The 17,113-nt window shown below is 39.7% G+C and overlaps 1 protein-coding gene across 2 annotated transcripts in view; it reads left to right on the top strand.

Moving 5' to 3' along the window:
* The first annotated feature begins 682 nt into the window (after positions 1–682).
* Positions 683–17,113, top strand: part of LRP12 (LDL receptor related protein 12) — a 33,874-nt gene continuing 17,443 nt past the window's right edge. Inside the window, exons 1-2 of one of the 2 annotated variants that reach the window (XM_063299586.1) lie at positions 683–1,018; positions 16,249–16,305. In XM_063299586.1, the coding sequence (XP_063155656.1) occupies positions 940–1,018; positions 16,249–16,305 (136 nt within the window). In that variant the 5' untranslated portion in view covers positions 683–939. The remainder of the gene's footprint in view (positions 1,019–16,248; positions 16,306–17,113) is intronic. The other variant, XM_063299587.1, reaches the window with a different exon arrangement.

Raw genomic sequence — 17,113 nt, 5'->3', positions numbered from 1 at the left:
GACAATGGCAAACCACTTCCTAAAAACCTTGCCAAGAAAACTGCAGAGACTTGTCCGGGTAGTCTCCGAGAATCAGACACGACAGAACGGATGAAAAAAATAAACAAATAATATTTAACATAGAAATATAATACAGCATGTTTTCATGGAGAAAATCGATCTAGGTGGTCGCTGGGAGTCGAAAATGGCTCGAGGGCACATATGCAATCATGCAGGTTTACGTCAAAGTAACTCCTACGACCTGGGGACAACAGACGGGCGGGGGGGGGATGATGGAAGCTGAAACCCAACCCACCTGGAAGGAACCAGGAGGGGAGACGCCGTCCCAGAGAGAAAGAACAGGACTCCCTGCCAAGGAGCAGCACCCGAGTCAACAGGCGCGGGAACACCGCGGCACCCCTGACGTCCGCGGCGCACTTCCAGCGGGGAGGGCAACCCCTGCGGGAGGGCAGGTCTATGCCGGCACCTCGAGCAGCAAGATATACCCCGCCCCCCGCCCGACTTCGGAAAAAGAGACCGGCGAGGCGGCTCAGCAGCGACCCCGACACGCCCCGACCCGGGCCGAAGTCAGCTGCGGCGGCTGCTCCTCCCCTCCTCCTGGGAGAAGCGGGGTTTCCCCGCCCCAGCCAGCCCTTCGGGAGGCAGCGGCCCGGCTTTGTCATGCGCAGCTGCGCCGGCGGAGCCCCTCCTGTCCGCCGGAGGAGAGCGCTCCAGAGACGGGCGAGGAAAAGAGGCCGAAGCCGGCGGGGGGAGCGGCAGTAGCGGCAACGGCGAGCGGCTCATGGCTCCCGGAGCGGCAGGAGGCTGAAGCGGAGGAGGAGGGCGGGGCGCGCGCGGGGGGCGCTCTTCCCCGGCCAGGCGACGGCGAGGCCCTCCCGCTGCGGGGCTCGCGACGCAACTCCGGCTCGTCTCCTCCTCCCCCCCCCGCGCGGCGGTGTTATGGCCTCTTGCTGGGGCGCGGAAGGGTCTCTTGCTTGGAGGTCAGCGCAGCTCCTGCTCCTCGTCGCCTCCTGTTGCGGTAGGTGGTGTCCCCCCCACGCTCGGTCTCCCTTTGTGTCCGTCTTGCCGGGCTGCTGCTGAAGGAAGTGCCGCTTCTCTTTCGGCGACCCCCCCAAGCCGCCGGTGCGTCCCGCTGGCCGCCGGCAGGACGGGACTTCCTGGCCCGGCTTTTGTTTCCGAGGAAGTCTGGAAGCGCGGCCCTGCCTTTCGTGCCCGGCTCTCTCCGTCTTCCCGTCCCTGACTTTCCCAGGAACATTGATTAAATGAGCCAAAGCCTTCTAGGTTTAAAGCAGGGCCTGGCTACGCCGGAGGATCTCCCTTCCTCTATTCTGATCTGCCCCCCACTTTGAAATGGGAAACTCGACCGTCTAAGATGCAAGCAGCCCATTGTTAATGCTGAGACAAGGGGAGGGACCCCTTAAACTTGGGGAGGTCTTGGTGCTTCCCCTTAGACCCCTGTTTTCTGAGTTGATTTTTCCTTATCCACAAGCATGTTCATCCTATTTCTATCAGCTCTGCAATTAGTGCAGTACCGGAAATCTCTCTCTAGTGCCGGCTAAGTTCAGTGGAAGTTAAATCTAGAATTATATCAAGGACACCAGCCTTTGCAGCCTATTTTGAGATCATTTTATATAATTCCTTCTCTGAGATCTGAGGGGCTTAATTACCTCAGATTTTGATATTCTGCAGGGTGGGTGTGCTCCTGAATGCCAAATCATTTGTTTGCATCCTTAATAAAGGTTTTTAGTCTATAGTTTTGCCTGGGAGGCATATTACTGATCTCTAAATATCTGGTTCTACAGCTTACTTGGTTTTGAAATGGGTTATAGGTATTTGGCAGAGATAGACTTGGTATGTTTTACAGGTTCTGCAACAGGGAGCTCTTTCTAGTAACAACCTGAGAGCAAAATTTTCTGTGCACGAGGAAGGAGTCTGCTATCATGTTCAGCACTGCACTTGGAAGAAAGTTGACATTATATTACTGAGGGTGGTTTCAAGGGAAGAGGCTGTTCACACAACTTTGCTAAACGTTGAATTGCAATTTTTAAGAAACACTACAATCTAATAGATCATAACAGGTAACAGCAGGTATAGGTTGAAATTTTGGAGAAGGAATTGATTTCTGTTATTAGGAAATCAAAGGAAGTATGTTTCAAAGCCTGACCTTTCTGTTAAGGCTGTTTTTACCCAGAGATCTAATATAAGAGATTATGTGACTAAATAATATAGAAACCGCTCTTATCTGAGTTTTGGGCATCCTGTTTGTTGTCTCCTTATGCATGATGACACATAATTTAAATTTCCGGTTTCCAGTTTGTCATTTGTGCCTTTCAGAACAGGACTTTATATTAATTGGTTGCTATAACAGTTAATATGATAGATTTCCATGGCATAAAATCTGTATCCTTCTAGGGCATGTAATCTAAATCTTGTGATGTTTTGCTTTCTTGTGTTTTGCAACTTAATTATATCAAGATAAGACAATCAACCTTGAGTGCAAAACATGGATAGAAACTGGAATGATGATTAAATTAATAGATAACTATTTTCCCTGGGTTCATGCCTCACAGTAAGCCAAGGTTAGCCTTAAACATGTTTTGTTGCAGTAGAAGAGTTCACTTATTGTGGTAAGCCAAAAGTAAGGTAACCACATTAAGAATTAATGTGATACATGGATTCAATCTTGTCTATCTCTTGCTTGAAGCCAGAAGCCACAGACCAATACATTTAATTGCTGGATTGCTGCCAAATGCATAAAATCAGCTTCCTCAACATGGTGCACTTCAGATGCATTGAATTCAATCCTGTAATTCCCAGGCAGTAAAATGGGGAAATCTGGCCTAGAATTTTGAGTAAGTCTGCTGCTTACTAGAATTTTAAGTATACTCTAAGTATAAACTAATGTTCTTTCATAGGTTGGAAATAAAATGTTTGTGCTGTCTCACTGACAGCTAAAAACATTGAGATATTGAACTATAATATTCATTGGGCTTACCTTTGTTTTAATACTATGGATAATTTTACATAAAAGTCCTTTAATGTGCTTTGAGTTCTCAAAATCCTGTTTTAGAAGACATTTATTTTGTTCTCAAAGAAGGAAAATAATAATTATTGTTATTGTTATTATTGTTATTGTTTTAGTGTTCTCAATTTCCAGTATTTCTGCTTTTCCTTCAAATTGTGGAAGGAGATGAACTTTTTCTGTGGTTATTATATTCATAAATAGAACTTTTTTCGCTGCCTTTAAAATGTCATTTTTATTCAATATGTGAATATTTCTGTTACTGTAGTTTACCAAATGATTAAGCGTAAAGGGTATATTGTATATAGTTGGCTTTGCCCTCTGTTTTTTAGGACTGCCAAAGTCTGGGGAAGTGGAAATATTGGGCCTCTTGTTTACACATTTGCAAAAGATCTGGGGCTTAAATATTTACATTTCTAAATTTGTTTAATAGTAATTATTTCTTCCCAGGAAACACTTGTATTAAAGTATAGCTCTCTAAAGGGCAAGGCTCTAAGTATCTCTTAACCTCTTTTGTTTATCAAAAAATTGAAGGAAGCATTCTTACTGTTAAATCCAACCTTGCATATTTATGCAAATGATTTTCTTCTACAGGGAATGTATTGAGAAACACTGGTTTATTCTCCACAAAATAATTAATGTAACTGGCAGACCAAAAGAAATCCAACACCTGGATGATGTCGTTCAAGTAATGAGTGAATCATAAAGCATATAATTAGAAAAAAATATATAGCTAGAAAGAAGAAGGACTTGGAACAGTATGGAGACTATGTCTCATATGTGACTGGTAGGATGAGAAAAATTCTGGGGGGAAAAATTGTAGGAGTAAGATTTGGGTAGAGGAACATTGTAGAATAGCCTACAGCCTACTAATAAATATAAACTCTCAAAACTAAGAATCAAAAGAACTTATAAATAAATTGCCAAAATGGGAATAGTTGTATGGAACAAAATAGATGCTTCATAGGAATCAGAAAGAAAAGAAAGGGAAGCAATATTAGTCAAAACACATATCAGTGTTTACCAGTTACAAAGACCCAAATCACAAATTTAATCTGGAGACAATCAGTAAGTAGGTTATCAACTGTTGTCTTTCTGGAAGTCAGCAACTGGTTGTAGGTGCTCTGCAGCATTGAATACAAGCAGTATATAATTGCATTTGTTGTTGAGCTGAATTTCCGTTTAACTCTGAATAAGCTAGCAGAATGACTAATGAAACAGCAACACATATTTATTGTTCAACATGACCTTACCCAGAAGTCATTATTCTTCTGATGTCTAGAATGCAGATATAATTGTCTAAGGTTTTCTAATTTTATACCACTAGTCCATCTGATAAGTGTACAGGCCACTCTTTCTTCCAAAATCTTATTATCTAGGTTGCTTTTTCATTTTATTGATCCAGCATTCCTTAATACACTTGTTTTATTGGGCCTCAATATAGTAAACTTCCCAAGCAGTGGACCAAATTTCCATTATAATTTATTCATTTGTGTTATGATGTCATTATGCAGCTGATTAATTTGCATAATGCCTTCATTATGTGGATGTCATAAAATGCTACAGATAATGTGATTTGCGTGATGAGAACATTACCCAGACAACATAAATTACTCTGGTAGTAGTCTCATCAATTTAACATACTTGTGAATAAATAATATCCCCTCCTTTGTTAAAACAAGGTTTAACTATAGTATTGTTTGGTAAAATCTGATATTTTAAGTCTTTGCTTGAAGATTACATTCTATGCTTCTGTTAAAAGGTATATACACTTGAGATAAAGAAGTGAGGTAAAGGTAAAGCTTTATTGCCTTTGCAGTGATAATTCTAATTTAATGTATTAGATGTCCTAACAATGGTTAGGGCTAGCTCGGAGTCACACTTTTCAAACGTTTTAGTCACCATCGTTCTAATTGACACTTGTCAAATATGGGGGGTGGGGGTTGAAGAAAACAGCTGTTTTTGCACCATGGCAACTCTAATCATGTCCTACAGTGTGGCAGAGATTGCATTAAATGCCTGCTACAGCTTTTCAAGTTTTCTTGTCTTACCACTTTCAATGCTGGTCTTCTGGATGCTAAACAATGGAACAGCATGATAGCATACTTCAGGCATGGATATATGGGCCTAGCATTGCCTTTCTTTAATGTTCCTTGTCCTCCTCCATTTCACAGCACTTAATATACACTGTACCTCTTTCAAATAATGCACTGTGAGCCTGTGATGCTTTATCAATTCCTTTTGGCCACCAAAGCCTGCTATAAAGACAATGAACCCAGCTATAAACACAGTTAACTTGAAAATTAAGCTCAGAAACTTCAGTAAATGTGAAACAAAAGGTTCTTAGCATTAAGTTCCATATTTCTGGTTAAAGCTTTCTACATTACAGCAAACTTATGTTAGACCTGGCATGGTTGCCTATCATAAACAAAAGATTGAGATATAAAATACCTTGTTATTCACAAGTAGCTGATATTTTTTGACTGCTTACAAAAGTAGTAACTTACTTTTGGGAAGAGGTATACATCAATCATCTTTGGAGTATATCTGCCAGGTTACAAATGAGCATGCATACACATTCCTCCTATATTACCATATACATGTGGACACACACTTATACCCAGTGGGTTTTTTGTTTTGTTTTTTGAGGAGAAAGGAAGTGTTCTTTCTTTGGGGGGAAAATTAGTGTTTTTCTCTTAAAGCTGGAAAAGTAAGAACAGCATCTTTTTTCCCCCTCTAACCTTCCTCTCTTACCCATTCATTGTCCTCACCGTTTTTCCTCCTGCTCTGTACTTCTGCCTCTTCCTCATTTAAATCCCCTTCCTGTTCACCCTGCAAATGCCTCTTCATGCTTGTTGCTCTAGCTAACCAAGGTTTCAACTGAAGGCACCCCATTTCAAGATAGATTGCATTTTCCTAATCCATTGCTCCCTTGGGAGGGATAGCCATTTAGAACACTGGAATTTAGAGAAGCCTGCTTCAGCATGACCCAACCTTGCAGAGCTACTGGGATGTGCAAGCATTTCATAAGTTTGCAGATTTGAGTGCTCAGTGCCTCTTGTTCCGCTTGTACCTGAAACATGCATGTTTGCTTGGGGCAGAGACTTGGAGCATGCATGTTCTGGGCATAGGAGCAATAAGGAAAAGCCAGCAAACAAGAATGCTGGAATGATTTAAGTAAAGGGCAGGCAAGGTGGTTGGGTTGTGCCCTATTTGAAATCAAGTTCAGTAGCAGAAGAGAAGGAATGTCCTGGGAAGGGACAGGTAGGCGTGGACCAGTTGAGTTTGACACACTTTGCAATAGCAGAGAGAAGGGAAGGAAGGACCTGGAAAAATTGGTGGGTAGGCTGACCCAGAAGCCAAGCAGAGAAGGGGAGAGACATATGAGGCCCATCAGCTTTGCTCTACTCAGAATTTCCTGGATTTGGTTCAGCTGGATAATGACCTGCCTGGAATAGGTCTGGCTGAACCCCTGTGCCAAAACATCCTTATTTTGTGCATGGAACAAAACACAATTTCTGTTTTCTGCCCATTTCTAGAAGTTACATTGCTGTGTTCCCGTTTAAGAGTCTTGCATACAGAAAACGGAGCTTGTTCATGTATACCACATTATAATTTCATCAGTTGTATTCTTTTCTATAAATTTATCCTCAACCTTTTTTTAAAAAAATGTGCCATCTGTAGACGTGTGGCTGATTCCTGCTCCCACTAAATCTAATTAAAGATTTTCGTAATCTTTCATTCAGTGAATGGAATAGCTTGTTCTTAAATATACTTGACCAGAATATGGCAATATGAATTTTCCCTTGGGGCAGGGGGAGAGATCTTGGTGAATGAAGGCAGACAAAGTGCTTATAAATGCAAGTATTGGTGAAAAGACTTTGTTACAATTTCTTATAATGAATGTGATAGGAGTTTGCAACCTTTTGCACAGATACTCTCTTAAAGGCAGGAAGAAACATAAAAAAATACATACTTGTTTTAAACAACAGGTTTTCCATTGACATCTTTAATTCTGTATGGATGAGAGAGAAAAGACAGGAATGCTGTTCTAGTATTCTGATAAAACTTAACTGTATTATCTAAGTTACAAACTTTAAATGTACAAGTGTTTACACCATGAATGGAGTCAAAACTGCTTTGATTGACATCTTTGTTGAATTTGATTGTTAAGTTTTGGAGGGAAGGAGGAATTTTGCAAATTGTTTGGTTCTCTTTATTTCAAAATAACCTGAAAAGATTAGAAATTACTACTCATAAATCAAATTCTTCAAAACTCTAAGAGATAGTCATAAAATGACAAGGTGCATAAGAGATCATTTAGTCCAATCTTTTGCAGATATAGGTTGCCAATCTGTCTCTGCTTATGCATCACAAGTGATTAATGATAACATTATTGTTCAGTGTTCTCTGTTTTATTTTTCTGCCTTTAAAAAAAAGAAAGAGAAAGTACCTTAAATGGCTTGCAACTTTTTTCTTTATCTTTCTACTGTTTGGAAACTCATTTTCTATATAAGACCACTTCCAGTATCTAAAATTGGCATACAGGAGTGTCTAGTCTATCCTTCTTGTAGAAGCCTCCGTTTTTCCTTATTAGCTGTGATTAGTGTTACAAATTGGACAAATACAACCCTAAACTAAAAACAGAAAACATTTTCCACTTTGGCTTGAGTGTTCATCAAAATTCCTGGTTTGCTATACATAGTTTGCATGTCAATCTGTAAAGTAGTCTGTTAGCCTAAAAGTTAATGTCTATGGACAGAATCTGACTTTTTAAATTTCGAACCTGGGAATATAATACTTCTGAGCATAATGAACTGGATAATTTGTTGTTACACTCAATAACAGTAATTTTCATTCTGCACTGTAATAGGAGCGACTTGTTTCAGTTCTTCCCTGCTTAGCAAAAGCAGCTGCTGTAATAGAAAGAGATTAAAAGTAGCTCAGACATGACTTACTCTTTCTGAAAGGGAAAGTTGGGACTTATTTGAGGGTCTGTGTACTATGGTAGCTTTTAGTTTGATAATTGCTTGGGCAACGTGCAGAGAAAGGTTTCACTGAAATGCATCTCTGTCCTGGCAGTCTTCGATATCAATTTAAGTACACATAATTTATTTAAAAGTAGTGCCTCAATCTAATGTATAGTTTACTTGAAAGGGATGTACTAGGAAAAGTTAAAGGTTGGAAACATTAGAAGTAAAATATGTTTGTGCATGTGTGGGAAAGAGAAAACTGTAGTTCAGAAACTTAATATTTGAACAGCAGTAGAAAAGAAGAGGAATTAATGGTCATCTTCTGTATCCACCTGAATGAAATGGGCAAAGCAAAAACAAGATTTTTTAGAGAGTATCCTGATAATGCATGATGATGCTACATTGCAAATATGACACCATTCTCAGCCATGACTAAATCTGACATTTTCAGAAGTTTTCTTATAAATTATACTGAGTTTCTGAAAGGAAATGAAATAGATACTCTGGGATCTAGAATTCTTCTTCAGCTGTGTCTATCTGTTACCAGATGGGAGTGTGTTCTCTACCTTTGATACCTAAACATAGATATCATATCTATCATATCCCAGAGTCCCTCTTTTGGGGGAGATGGGAGGTAACAAAATTTGAATAATAAATAAAATAAATAAATATCAATATTATATGCAGTGAGTATATACTGATATATTGCATAGTATGGTATGTTGGAAATGACAGATTAAATATACTGAGCAAGCATTTTAAAATGAATGTATGCAGTGAATTTAGCGAGTGCAGATTTTTTAAGTGTTAAAAGCATTGTAAATACAAAGGTAGAATTTTTAACAAGCTTAAACTTAAACTGAAGTAGTAAAAATTGAATTTGAGAAACTGTTGAAGGAGTGCATATTAAAATATTCCCTATTTCTTTGCTTATTTAGTAAGTTGAAAGGGAGTGAACTTTTGAAATAGTATTAGATGGTTTTTATTATGAAATAGTTGTCAAAATATGCTATCCAACGTTTTATAAAGGGTTTTTTTTTGCATAATTGATTTTTGTTGTTTATTCGTTTAGTCGCTTCCGACTCTTCGTGACTTCATGGACCAGCCCACGCCAGAGCTTCCTGTCAGTCGTCAACACCCCCAGCTCCCCCAGGGACGAGTCCGTCACCTCTAGAATATCATCCATCCATCTTGCCCTTGGTCGGCCCCTCTTCCTTTTGCCTTCCACTCTCCCTAGCATCAGCATCTTCTCCAGGGTGTCCTGTCTTCTCATTATGTGGCCAAAGTATTTCAGTTTTGCCTTTAATATCATTCCCTCAAGTGAGCAGTCTGGCTTTATTTCCTGGAGGATGGACTGGTTGGATCTTCTTGCAGTCCAAGGCACTCTCAGAATTTTCCTCCAACACCACAGTTCAAAAGCATCGATCTTCCTTCGCTCAGCCTTCCTTATGGTCCAGCTCTCGCAGCCATATGTTACTATAGGGAACACCATTGCTTTAACTATGCGGGCCTTTGTTGTCAGTGTGATGTCTCTGCTCTTAACTATTTTATCGAGATTTGTCATTGCTCTTCTTCCAAGGATTAAGCGTCTTCTGATTTCCTGACTGCAGTCAGCATCTGCAGTAATCTTTGCACCTAGGAATACAAAGTCTTTCACTGCTTCTACATTTTCTCCCTCTATTTGCCAGTTATCAATCAAGCTGGTTGCCATAATCTTGGTTTTTTTGAGGTTTAGCTGCAAACCAGCTTTTGCACTTTCTTCTTTCACCTTCATCATAAGGCTCCTCAGTTCCTCTTCACTTTCAGCCATCAAAGTGGTATCATCTGCATATCTGAGATTGTTAATGTTTCTTCCAGAGAGTTTAACTCCAGCCTTGGATTCCTCAAGGCCAGCTTGTCGCATGATGTGTTCTGCATACAAGTTGAATAGGTAGGGTGAGAGTATACAGCCCTGCCGTACTCCTTTCCCAATCTTAAACCAGTCTGTTGTTCCGTGGTCTGTTCTTACTGTTGCTACTTGGTCGTTATACAGATTCTTCAGGAGGCAGACAAGATGACTTGGTATCCCCGTACCACTAAGAACTTGCCACAATTTGTTATGGTCCACACAGTCAAAGGCTTTAGAATAGTCAATAAAACAGAAATAGATGTTTTTCTGAAACTCCCTGGCTTTTTCCATTATCCAGCGGATATTGGCAATTTGGTCTCTAGTTCCTCTGCCTTTTCTAAACCCAGCTTGTACATCTGGCAATTCTCGCTCCATCAACTGCTGAAGTCTACCTTGCAGGATCTTGAGCATTACCTTACTGGCGTGTGAAATGAGTGCCACTGTTCGATAGTTTGAACATTCTTTAGTGTTTCCCTTTTTTGGTATGGGGATATAAGTTGATTTTTTCCAGTCTGATGGCCATTCTTATGTTTTCCAAATTTGCTGGCATATAGCATGCATTACCTTGACAGCATCATCTTGCAAGATTTTGGACAGTTCAGCTGGGATGCCGTCGTCTCCTGTTGCCTTGTTATTAGCAATGCTTCTTAAGGCCCACTCAACCTCACTCTTCAGGATGTCTGGCTCTAGCTCACCGACCACACCGTCAAAGCTATCCCCGATATTGTTATCCTTCCTATACAGGTTTTCTGTATATTCTTGCCACCTTTTCTTGATCTCTTCTTCTTCTGTTAGGTCCTTGCCATCTTTGTTTTTGATCATACCCATTTTGGCCTGGAATTTACCTCCAATGTTTCTAATTTTCTGGAAGAGGTCTCTTGTCCTTCCTATTCTATTGTCTTCTTCCACTTCCGCGCATTGCTTGTTTAAAAATAATTCCTTATCTCTTCTGGCTAACCTCTGGAATTTTGCATTTAATTGGGCATATCTCCCCCTATCACTGTTGCTTTTTGCTTTCCTTCTTTCTTGGGCTACTTCTAGTGTCTCAGCAGACAGCCATTTTGCCTTCTTGGTTTCCTCTTTCTTTGGGATGTATTTTGTTGCCGCCTCCTGAACAATGATGCCAACTTCTGTCCATAGTTCTTCCGGGACCCTATCTACTAAGTCCAGTCCCTTAAATCTATTCTTCACCTCCACTGCATATTCCTTAGGAATATTAGTGAGCTCATATCTAGCTGATCTGTGGGTCTTCCCTAATCTCTTTAGTCTGATCCTAAATTGTGCAATAAGAAGTTTGTGATCGGAACTAGAGTCAGCTCCAGGTCTTGTTTTTACCCACTGTACAGATGTCCGCCACCTTTGGCTGCAAAGGACGTAGTCAATCTGATTTCGGTGTTGTCCATCTGGGGAAGTCCATGTGTAAAGCCGTCTCTTAGGTTGTTGGAAGAGAGTGTTTGTTCTGCAGAGTGAGTTGTCTTGGCAAAATTCTATCAGCCTATGTCCTGCTTCGTTTTGTTCTCCCAGGCCATGCTTACCTGTAATTCCAGGTGTCATTTGACTGCCCACCTTAGCATTCCGGTCTCCCGTGATGAAAATAACATCTCTTTTAGGCATGTTGTCCAGTAGGTGCTGCAGATCCTCATAGAACTGCTCTACTTCAGCTTCTTCAGCATCTGTGGTTGGGGCGTATATTTGGATCCCTGTGATGTTAGATGGCTTGCCCTGAATTCGAATTTAGATCATTCTGTCGTTTTTTGGATTGTATCCAAGCACTGCTTTAGCCACTTGACTATTAATTATGAAGGCTACTCCATTTCTTCTGTGGTCCTCTTGTCCACAGTAGTAGATCTGGTGGTCATTTGATGTGAAGTGGCCCATTCAAGTCCATTTCAGTTCACTGATGCCCAAAATGTCTATCTTTAATCTTGACATCTCACCAATAACCACATCCAATTTGCCCTGGCTCATAGATCTTACATTCCAGGTTCCAATGGTGCGTTGATCCTTAGAACATCAGATTCGCTGTTCACCACCAGCACCGTCGGCCACTAGCTCTCCTTTCGGCTTTGAGCTAGCTGCGTCATCACGTCTGGGGCTAGTTGAGCTCATCCTCTGTTCCTCCCCAGTAGCATTTTGACCATCTTCCGACCTGGGGGTCTCATCTTCCGATGGTATACCGACATATCTCTGGTTGTACTGATCCATTGAGTTTTCATGGCAAGAATACTGGGGTGGGTTGCCATTACTTTCCCCAGGGATCACATGTAGTCTGACCTCTCTGTCATGACCTTCCCGTCTTGGGTGGCCCTTCACGGTTTAGCTCATGGCATCATTGAGGTGCTCAAGCTCCAGCACCACAACAAGGTAACGATCCTTTGCTGAAGAGTTCCATCTGCATGGGCATTTTATAAATGGCTGAGCTCAGTGATTTTAAACCTTCTCAAAAAGACTATAGCAGTGATAGTATAAGAATTCCTGTCCAAAGTTTAAGGTTTTTCTTTGTTGGTAAGCCTACTTGTCAAAGATCTTTGAGAGCTATAATGCACATTTTTAATTAAAGATAGACAACGTCTTAGTTACAGTATTAGTTCTGAAACCTTTGGTAATGATAAAGATATTTCATGCTTACGGTTTCAGACATTTTCTTCACATCACAAAGGATCCAGTGTTTCTCAAATCTTGTATAAAATTAATGAGTTCATAGGAAAGTGGTAGGTCTATGGAAGATAAATTATTTGGTGTTGTCTATCTAACTGAAAACGATATTTTATGCCCTTGACCTGCACAGCTCTGTCCTAGAGATTTTATATCTTACTCATGTGAAAGTGTAACCAACTGTCGGTAAAAGTAAAGGTAAAGATTCCCATTTAGTCGTGTCTAATGACACACTAGGGGGTGGTGCTCATCTCTGTTTCCATGGCCAAAGAGCCAGCGTTGTCTAAGGACACTTCCACATCATGTGGCCAGCATGACAATCACGGAAACACCGTTACCTTCCTGTCGAAGCGGTACCTATTTATCTACTCGCATTTGCATGCTTTCAAATTGCTAGGTTGGCAAGAGCTGGGGCGAGTGCAGAAGCTCACTCCGCCATGCGGCGCTCAGGTCTTGAACCGCTGAACTTGCAACCTTCCGGTCAACAAGCCTGGCGTCTTAACCACTGAGCCACCACGCTCCCTAACCAACCAACTGTTGACAATTTTAAAAAATGCTGTTACAATATAAAATATCCGGTTTTAAGTAAGTATTTACTTAAAAGATTTCCTGACTCAATGAGATAATGCTAAGAAGGATAGCCCTTTTCTTGTAGGTTTACAGTCTAACCTACACAACCCCAAAGGTGAATGAGTTGTTGAAGGAAGAAGAGAAAAAGCAGATTCAGGCCCCAGGTCTTAAAATTGTAGTCATATTGAATAGTATGAGAACATTTCAAGACTTTGGAAAGTGTTACTCAACTAAGATAAATCAACTTACTAACAATCGATAGGTAGAAGACTGCTTAGGTAGGTAGGTAGGTAGGTAGGTAGGTAGGTAGATAGATAGATAGATAGATAGATAGATAGATAGATAGATAGATAGATAGATAGATAGATAGATAGATCAATTTCATTGCACTTGCTTTGCTTGCTGTTTCGCATGATAGCTCAAGGAAATAGAAAATCATTTTAGGTGGCCTGGAAGAATGATGATATCCTCAGGATAGCTATGTTTGTTAGCATTATTAAATTCTGTACTGACAACATGGAAAGCGAAGCAACACAGCCTTATTGCTGAAGAAAAGGAAGCATGTATTAACAAGCACACAGTACAAAACAAAATGCCAACAGTAGTATCATTGATGTTTGAAGGGCTGGTTAATCAGATTTGTTTTGCCTAACTCTGGCTTATTTTAACCTCCAAATCTGCCCAGGGCAACAAACCCTGGTTTATTTGTGGTAGCAAAATCCCATTTGAAGCCATGATTTGAAGTAGGTTTATCAGTCCCAGCTTGTTTTAACTATGGCTTATGTCTGAATCCAGAATGCTGACTTACTCCAAGTTGGTTTTTATGGTTTGCACAAACCCTCTCACTGAAGTACTGTACAAGACAGGACCAGACCAGCTTAGGCTTGTTCCACAAATATTTTACACTGTTCAAGTTTGTCCGGTTTTCTCTTCAAAATTCACAACTGCTGCTTTTGGCCATAGTTAGCTGAAAACTCATTCAGTTGTTGCTTCCTGAAACCGATTAATCTTACTTTCTCCCGTCCCCCCCAACTATTTCATTTTATATAGAGAGCAAATAGTGCCATTTTATAGCCAGGATAGATTTTATTAATCCTTTTTCTTTATTTGACAATATTTGTTTCCAGTTATATTTCTTTTGTAATACTTTTGTAGTATTTTTAAAGCTTCTGTTCAGTTATCCTGAATAACTTTCAGTACAGTATTGTGCAGTATATCCTGTTTATGAGATCTTGTTTATGTAAGCCAAAGATAATACAATATTCTCTGTAATGGACTCAGTGAGGATTATTTGTTTTCTTTTAAGCATCTCTTTGGATGTTAGTAACCAGTTTGAGTAATTGCCTCAATTCTACATTATTCTTCCAAATATTGTTGCTCATTGCTGGCTCAAAGTTCCTCCCTTTATATCACTTACATAAAGATGCTATTTTGTTATAGTTCCTATTTATCAAGATTTATTTATGAACAGCTAGCACTATAAATAAATAATGCTTTTGCTGTTAGAATTGCTCATGAAAATATTTGGCAATTTATTACTTTTTGAAAGTTAACTGTGAATTACACTTACATATAACTAAAACAGCCTCATATTCCTTTAGATTTGAACAGAATTTTTAGCTAAATTGTCTGTTTTTTTCCCCTGTATCTGGTTTTCCATAGTACTTTCCATAGCATAGTACTTTGATTGAGGAACCATTGCATCCGCCAACACCTGCTCAGAACCTCTCACCAGGTAGACATGAGATGAGGGCAGCTATAATCCAACTCAGTTCTTTCATCAGTCATCTTGTACCCTCCACCCACCAAAAAAACCCTGCTCTGGAGGGTTGTAAGTCTCTCAAAATAGATTTTGGACAGGAGGGGTAGAAGAACAAAATTCTGAAGAGGTTTAGAGGAGTATTAGATTTCATCTGTGCTTTCTTTCTGCCTCTTTTTTTTCATGACTTTCTAGAGATATACACTATATTGTGCAGCAGTGTTGTGCAGAAGGAACAATGTTGAGGTCCACTGCCAGAGGTTCTACAGGTTTCAGACTATGTGGCTCAGAATATAGAATTCCATAGTATAAATATTTTGAATGTGCTGTAGGGTCCTTTTCTGGCACTGGGTAAAATGATTGAAGCAAATGGTTTCTCGTTAACTATTTAAAGTACATCACTCCTAGTGTAACTGCTATCTTGCTATGCAAAGAACATGTTCAAAAGAACATCCACTCACATGTATGTAATCCCAAAAGAACATTACAAAAGGGTAAAGTTTAGATGGGAATCCTTGGCTATGGAAACATGGTGCATTATGCAACAGAAGTAGTACCTTAGATTTGGATAGGCTTGGAGCATAGGAACCCATATTCTTGCTGTCCCTGTGTGGTAAACCATTTGAAAATAAGGTGCTTTCTTGTAGCCAACTCTCAATGACATAATCTATGGTGACATTATTTATGTTTTTGGTAACTGAAAACAAACCACAGTTTGTTGACAGCCATGGCAGAGTGATGTGCGTAGCTATCCATCTAATAAGACCTGAGATGCAGTGTATACATCATATCATACAGATGATGCTGTTAAAGGGCCTGGCAACGTTCTTTACCTTGGCAGATGCTACAATTACTTCAAAAGCAACCAGGGTCTGCTTGGTCAGAGTTGGCATGGTGGTTCCCTATAAGGGACTTAGAAAATCTGAAAGAACTTCAGCCATTGAGGTTTCTCCTTGTGCTATCTCTACTTTTCTCATTGTACTAATCTCCCTTATAAGCAGGAAGGGAAGTATAAAAAGAGTGAAAGAGCACTGGAAGACGCAACTGTTAAGCTTAACAGCCAAAATCCCTGGTCTGTTACAAGCTAACCAAACTCTTGGTATCTACTAGGTTCTCTGTATAACTTGTTCATTGTGTAACACAGACTCCTTTGGTCCTTTAATTATATAATTTTATTCCCACTCATCATTTTTTCTTCTTTTAAAATGTGGCATAAGAGACCTAGGATCTAAAGTGTTTGAAAATTAAATGTTAACGTAGTGTTAAAGTAGAATATTAAAGTAGTTCTTTTTTGTTCTTTTTGTTCTCTGTAATACTGTATCTGAAATTTTTTTACAAATTTTATCTTGAAAATTAGTTTATTCATTATGTTTAATTTTAGGAAACAGTGCTCTTGCAGAACGTTCTGAAAATGTGCATTTTTCAGGAAGCTCAACTGGTAAGTCTTTTTTTTTTTTTTTGGGTAATGTTTAAATTTCATGCATGACTTAACTAGTAAATATTGAAAGCCACCTGGTATCTTATGAAGAGATATTTGGCTATAAAAATTATTACTGCCTTTTGCAGCATGTAATAAGGAATGAAGCAACTGGAACATGGAAAAAATTTTCATAAGATAAATTTGATACCACTACCATGGTCACGAACAGATTATTTCTCTCTGTTTAATTATATTTCCATAGAAACATTAAAAAGAAAAGTTGGCTAACTTGATTTCTTATATCAAAGTTTTGTGAAATTAAATGTTTTGAGTCTTTTTAAAGTGTGTATTACACATCTTAACACATGATGCAACATCTGAGGATGCTATTCATTAGACTGCGCTTCAATCTACTCTACAGAGTAATTGGGTGAGGCCTTAAGGTTTGTTCTACTCCTTTGTAGCCCAGAAGGAAACAATATGAAGAGATCCTGAAAGCCTGTACCTTTGCTTGGAGGTGCCTGGTTGTGTTGTTCTGAGCACGCGTACGTGTTTCTAAAATGGCAAAAGCCATTCAGGCTTCTTGCATCCTAAGGAGCAAAATTAGTAAAGTAATTTAAAAGAGCAATAATAACAAACATTCCTATTTCATACTTAAACAATTGAATGAAAACAGGAATTGCCGGATAAAACAGAGCAAAGAAAAAGGGAAAAAATACAAGTGTATTCGGAGATTTTTTGAAAACCTATAATGATTGGTTTTAATGGACTTCATGTGGGAAACTGTTGTGCAGTTATGCGGTGACTATAGAAAAGGCCATCTTCC

The sequence above is a fragment of the Candoia aspera genome, chromosome 3, assembly GCF_035149785.1.
Source record: "Candoia aspera isolate rCanAsp1 chromosome 3, rCanAsp1.hap2, whole genome shotgun sequence".
Lineage (NCBI taxonomy): Eukaryota > Metazoa > Chordata > Lepidosauria > Squamata > Boidae > Candoia > Candoia aspera.
Note: the sequence above shows the minus strand (reverse complement) of the source record. Positions and strands in the feature narration are given on the sequence as shown.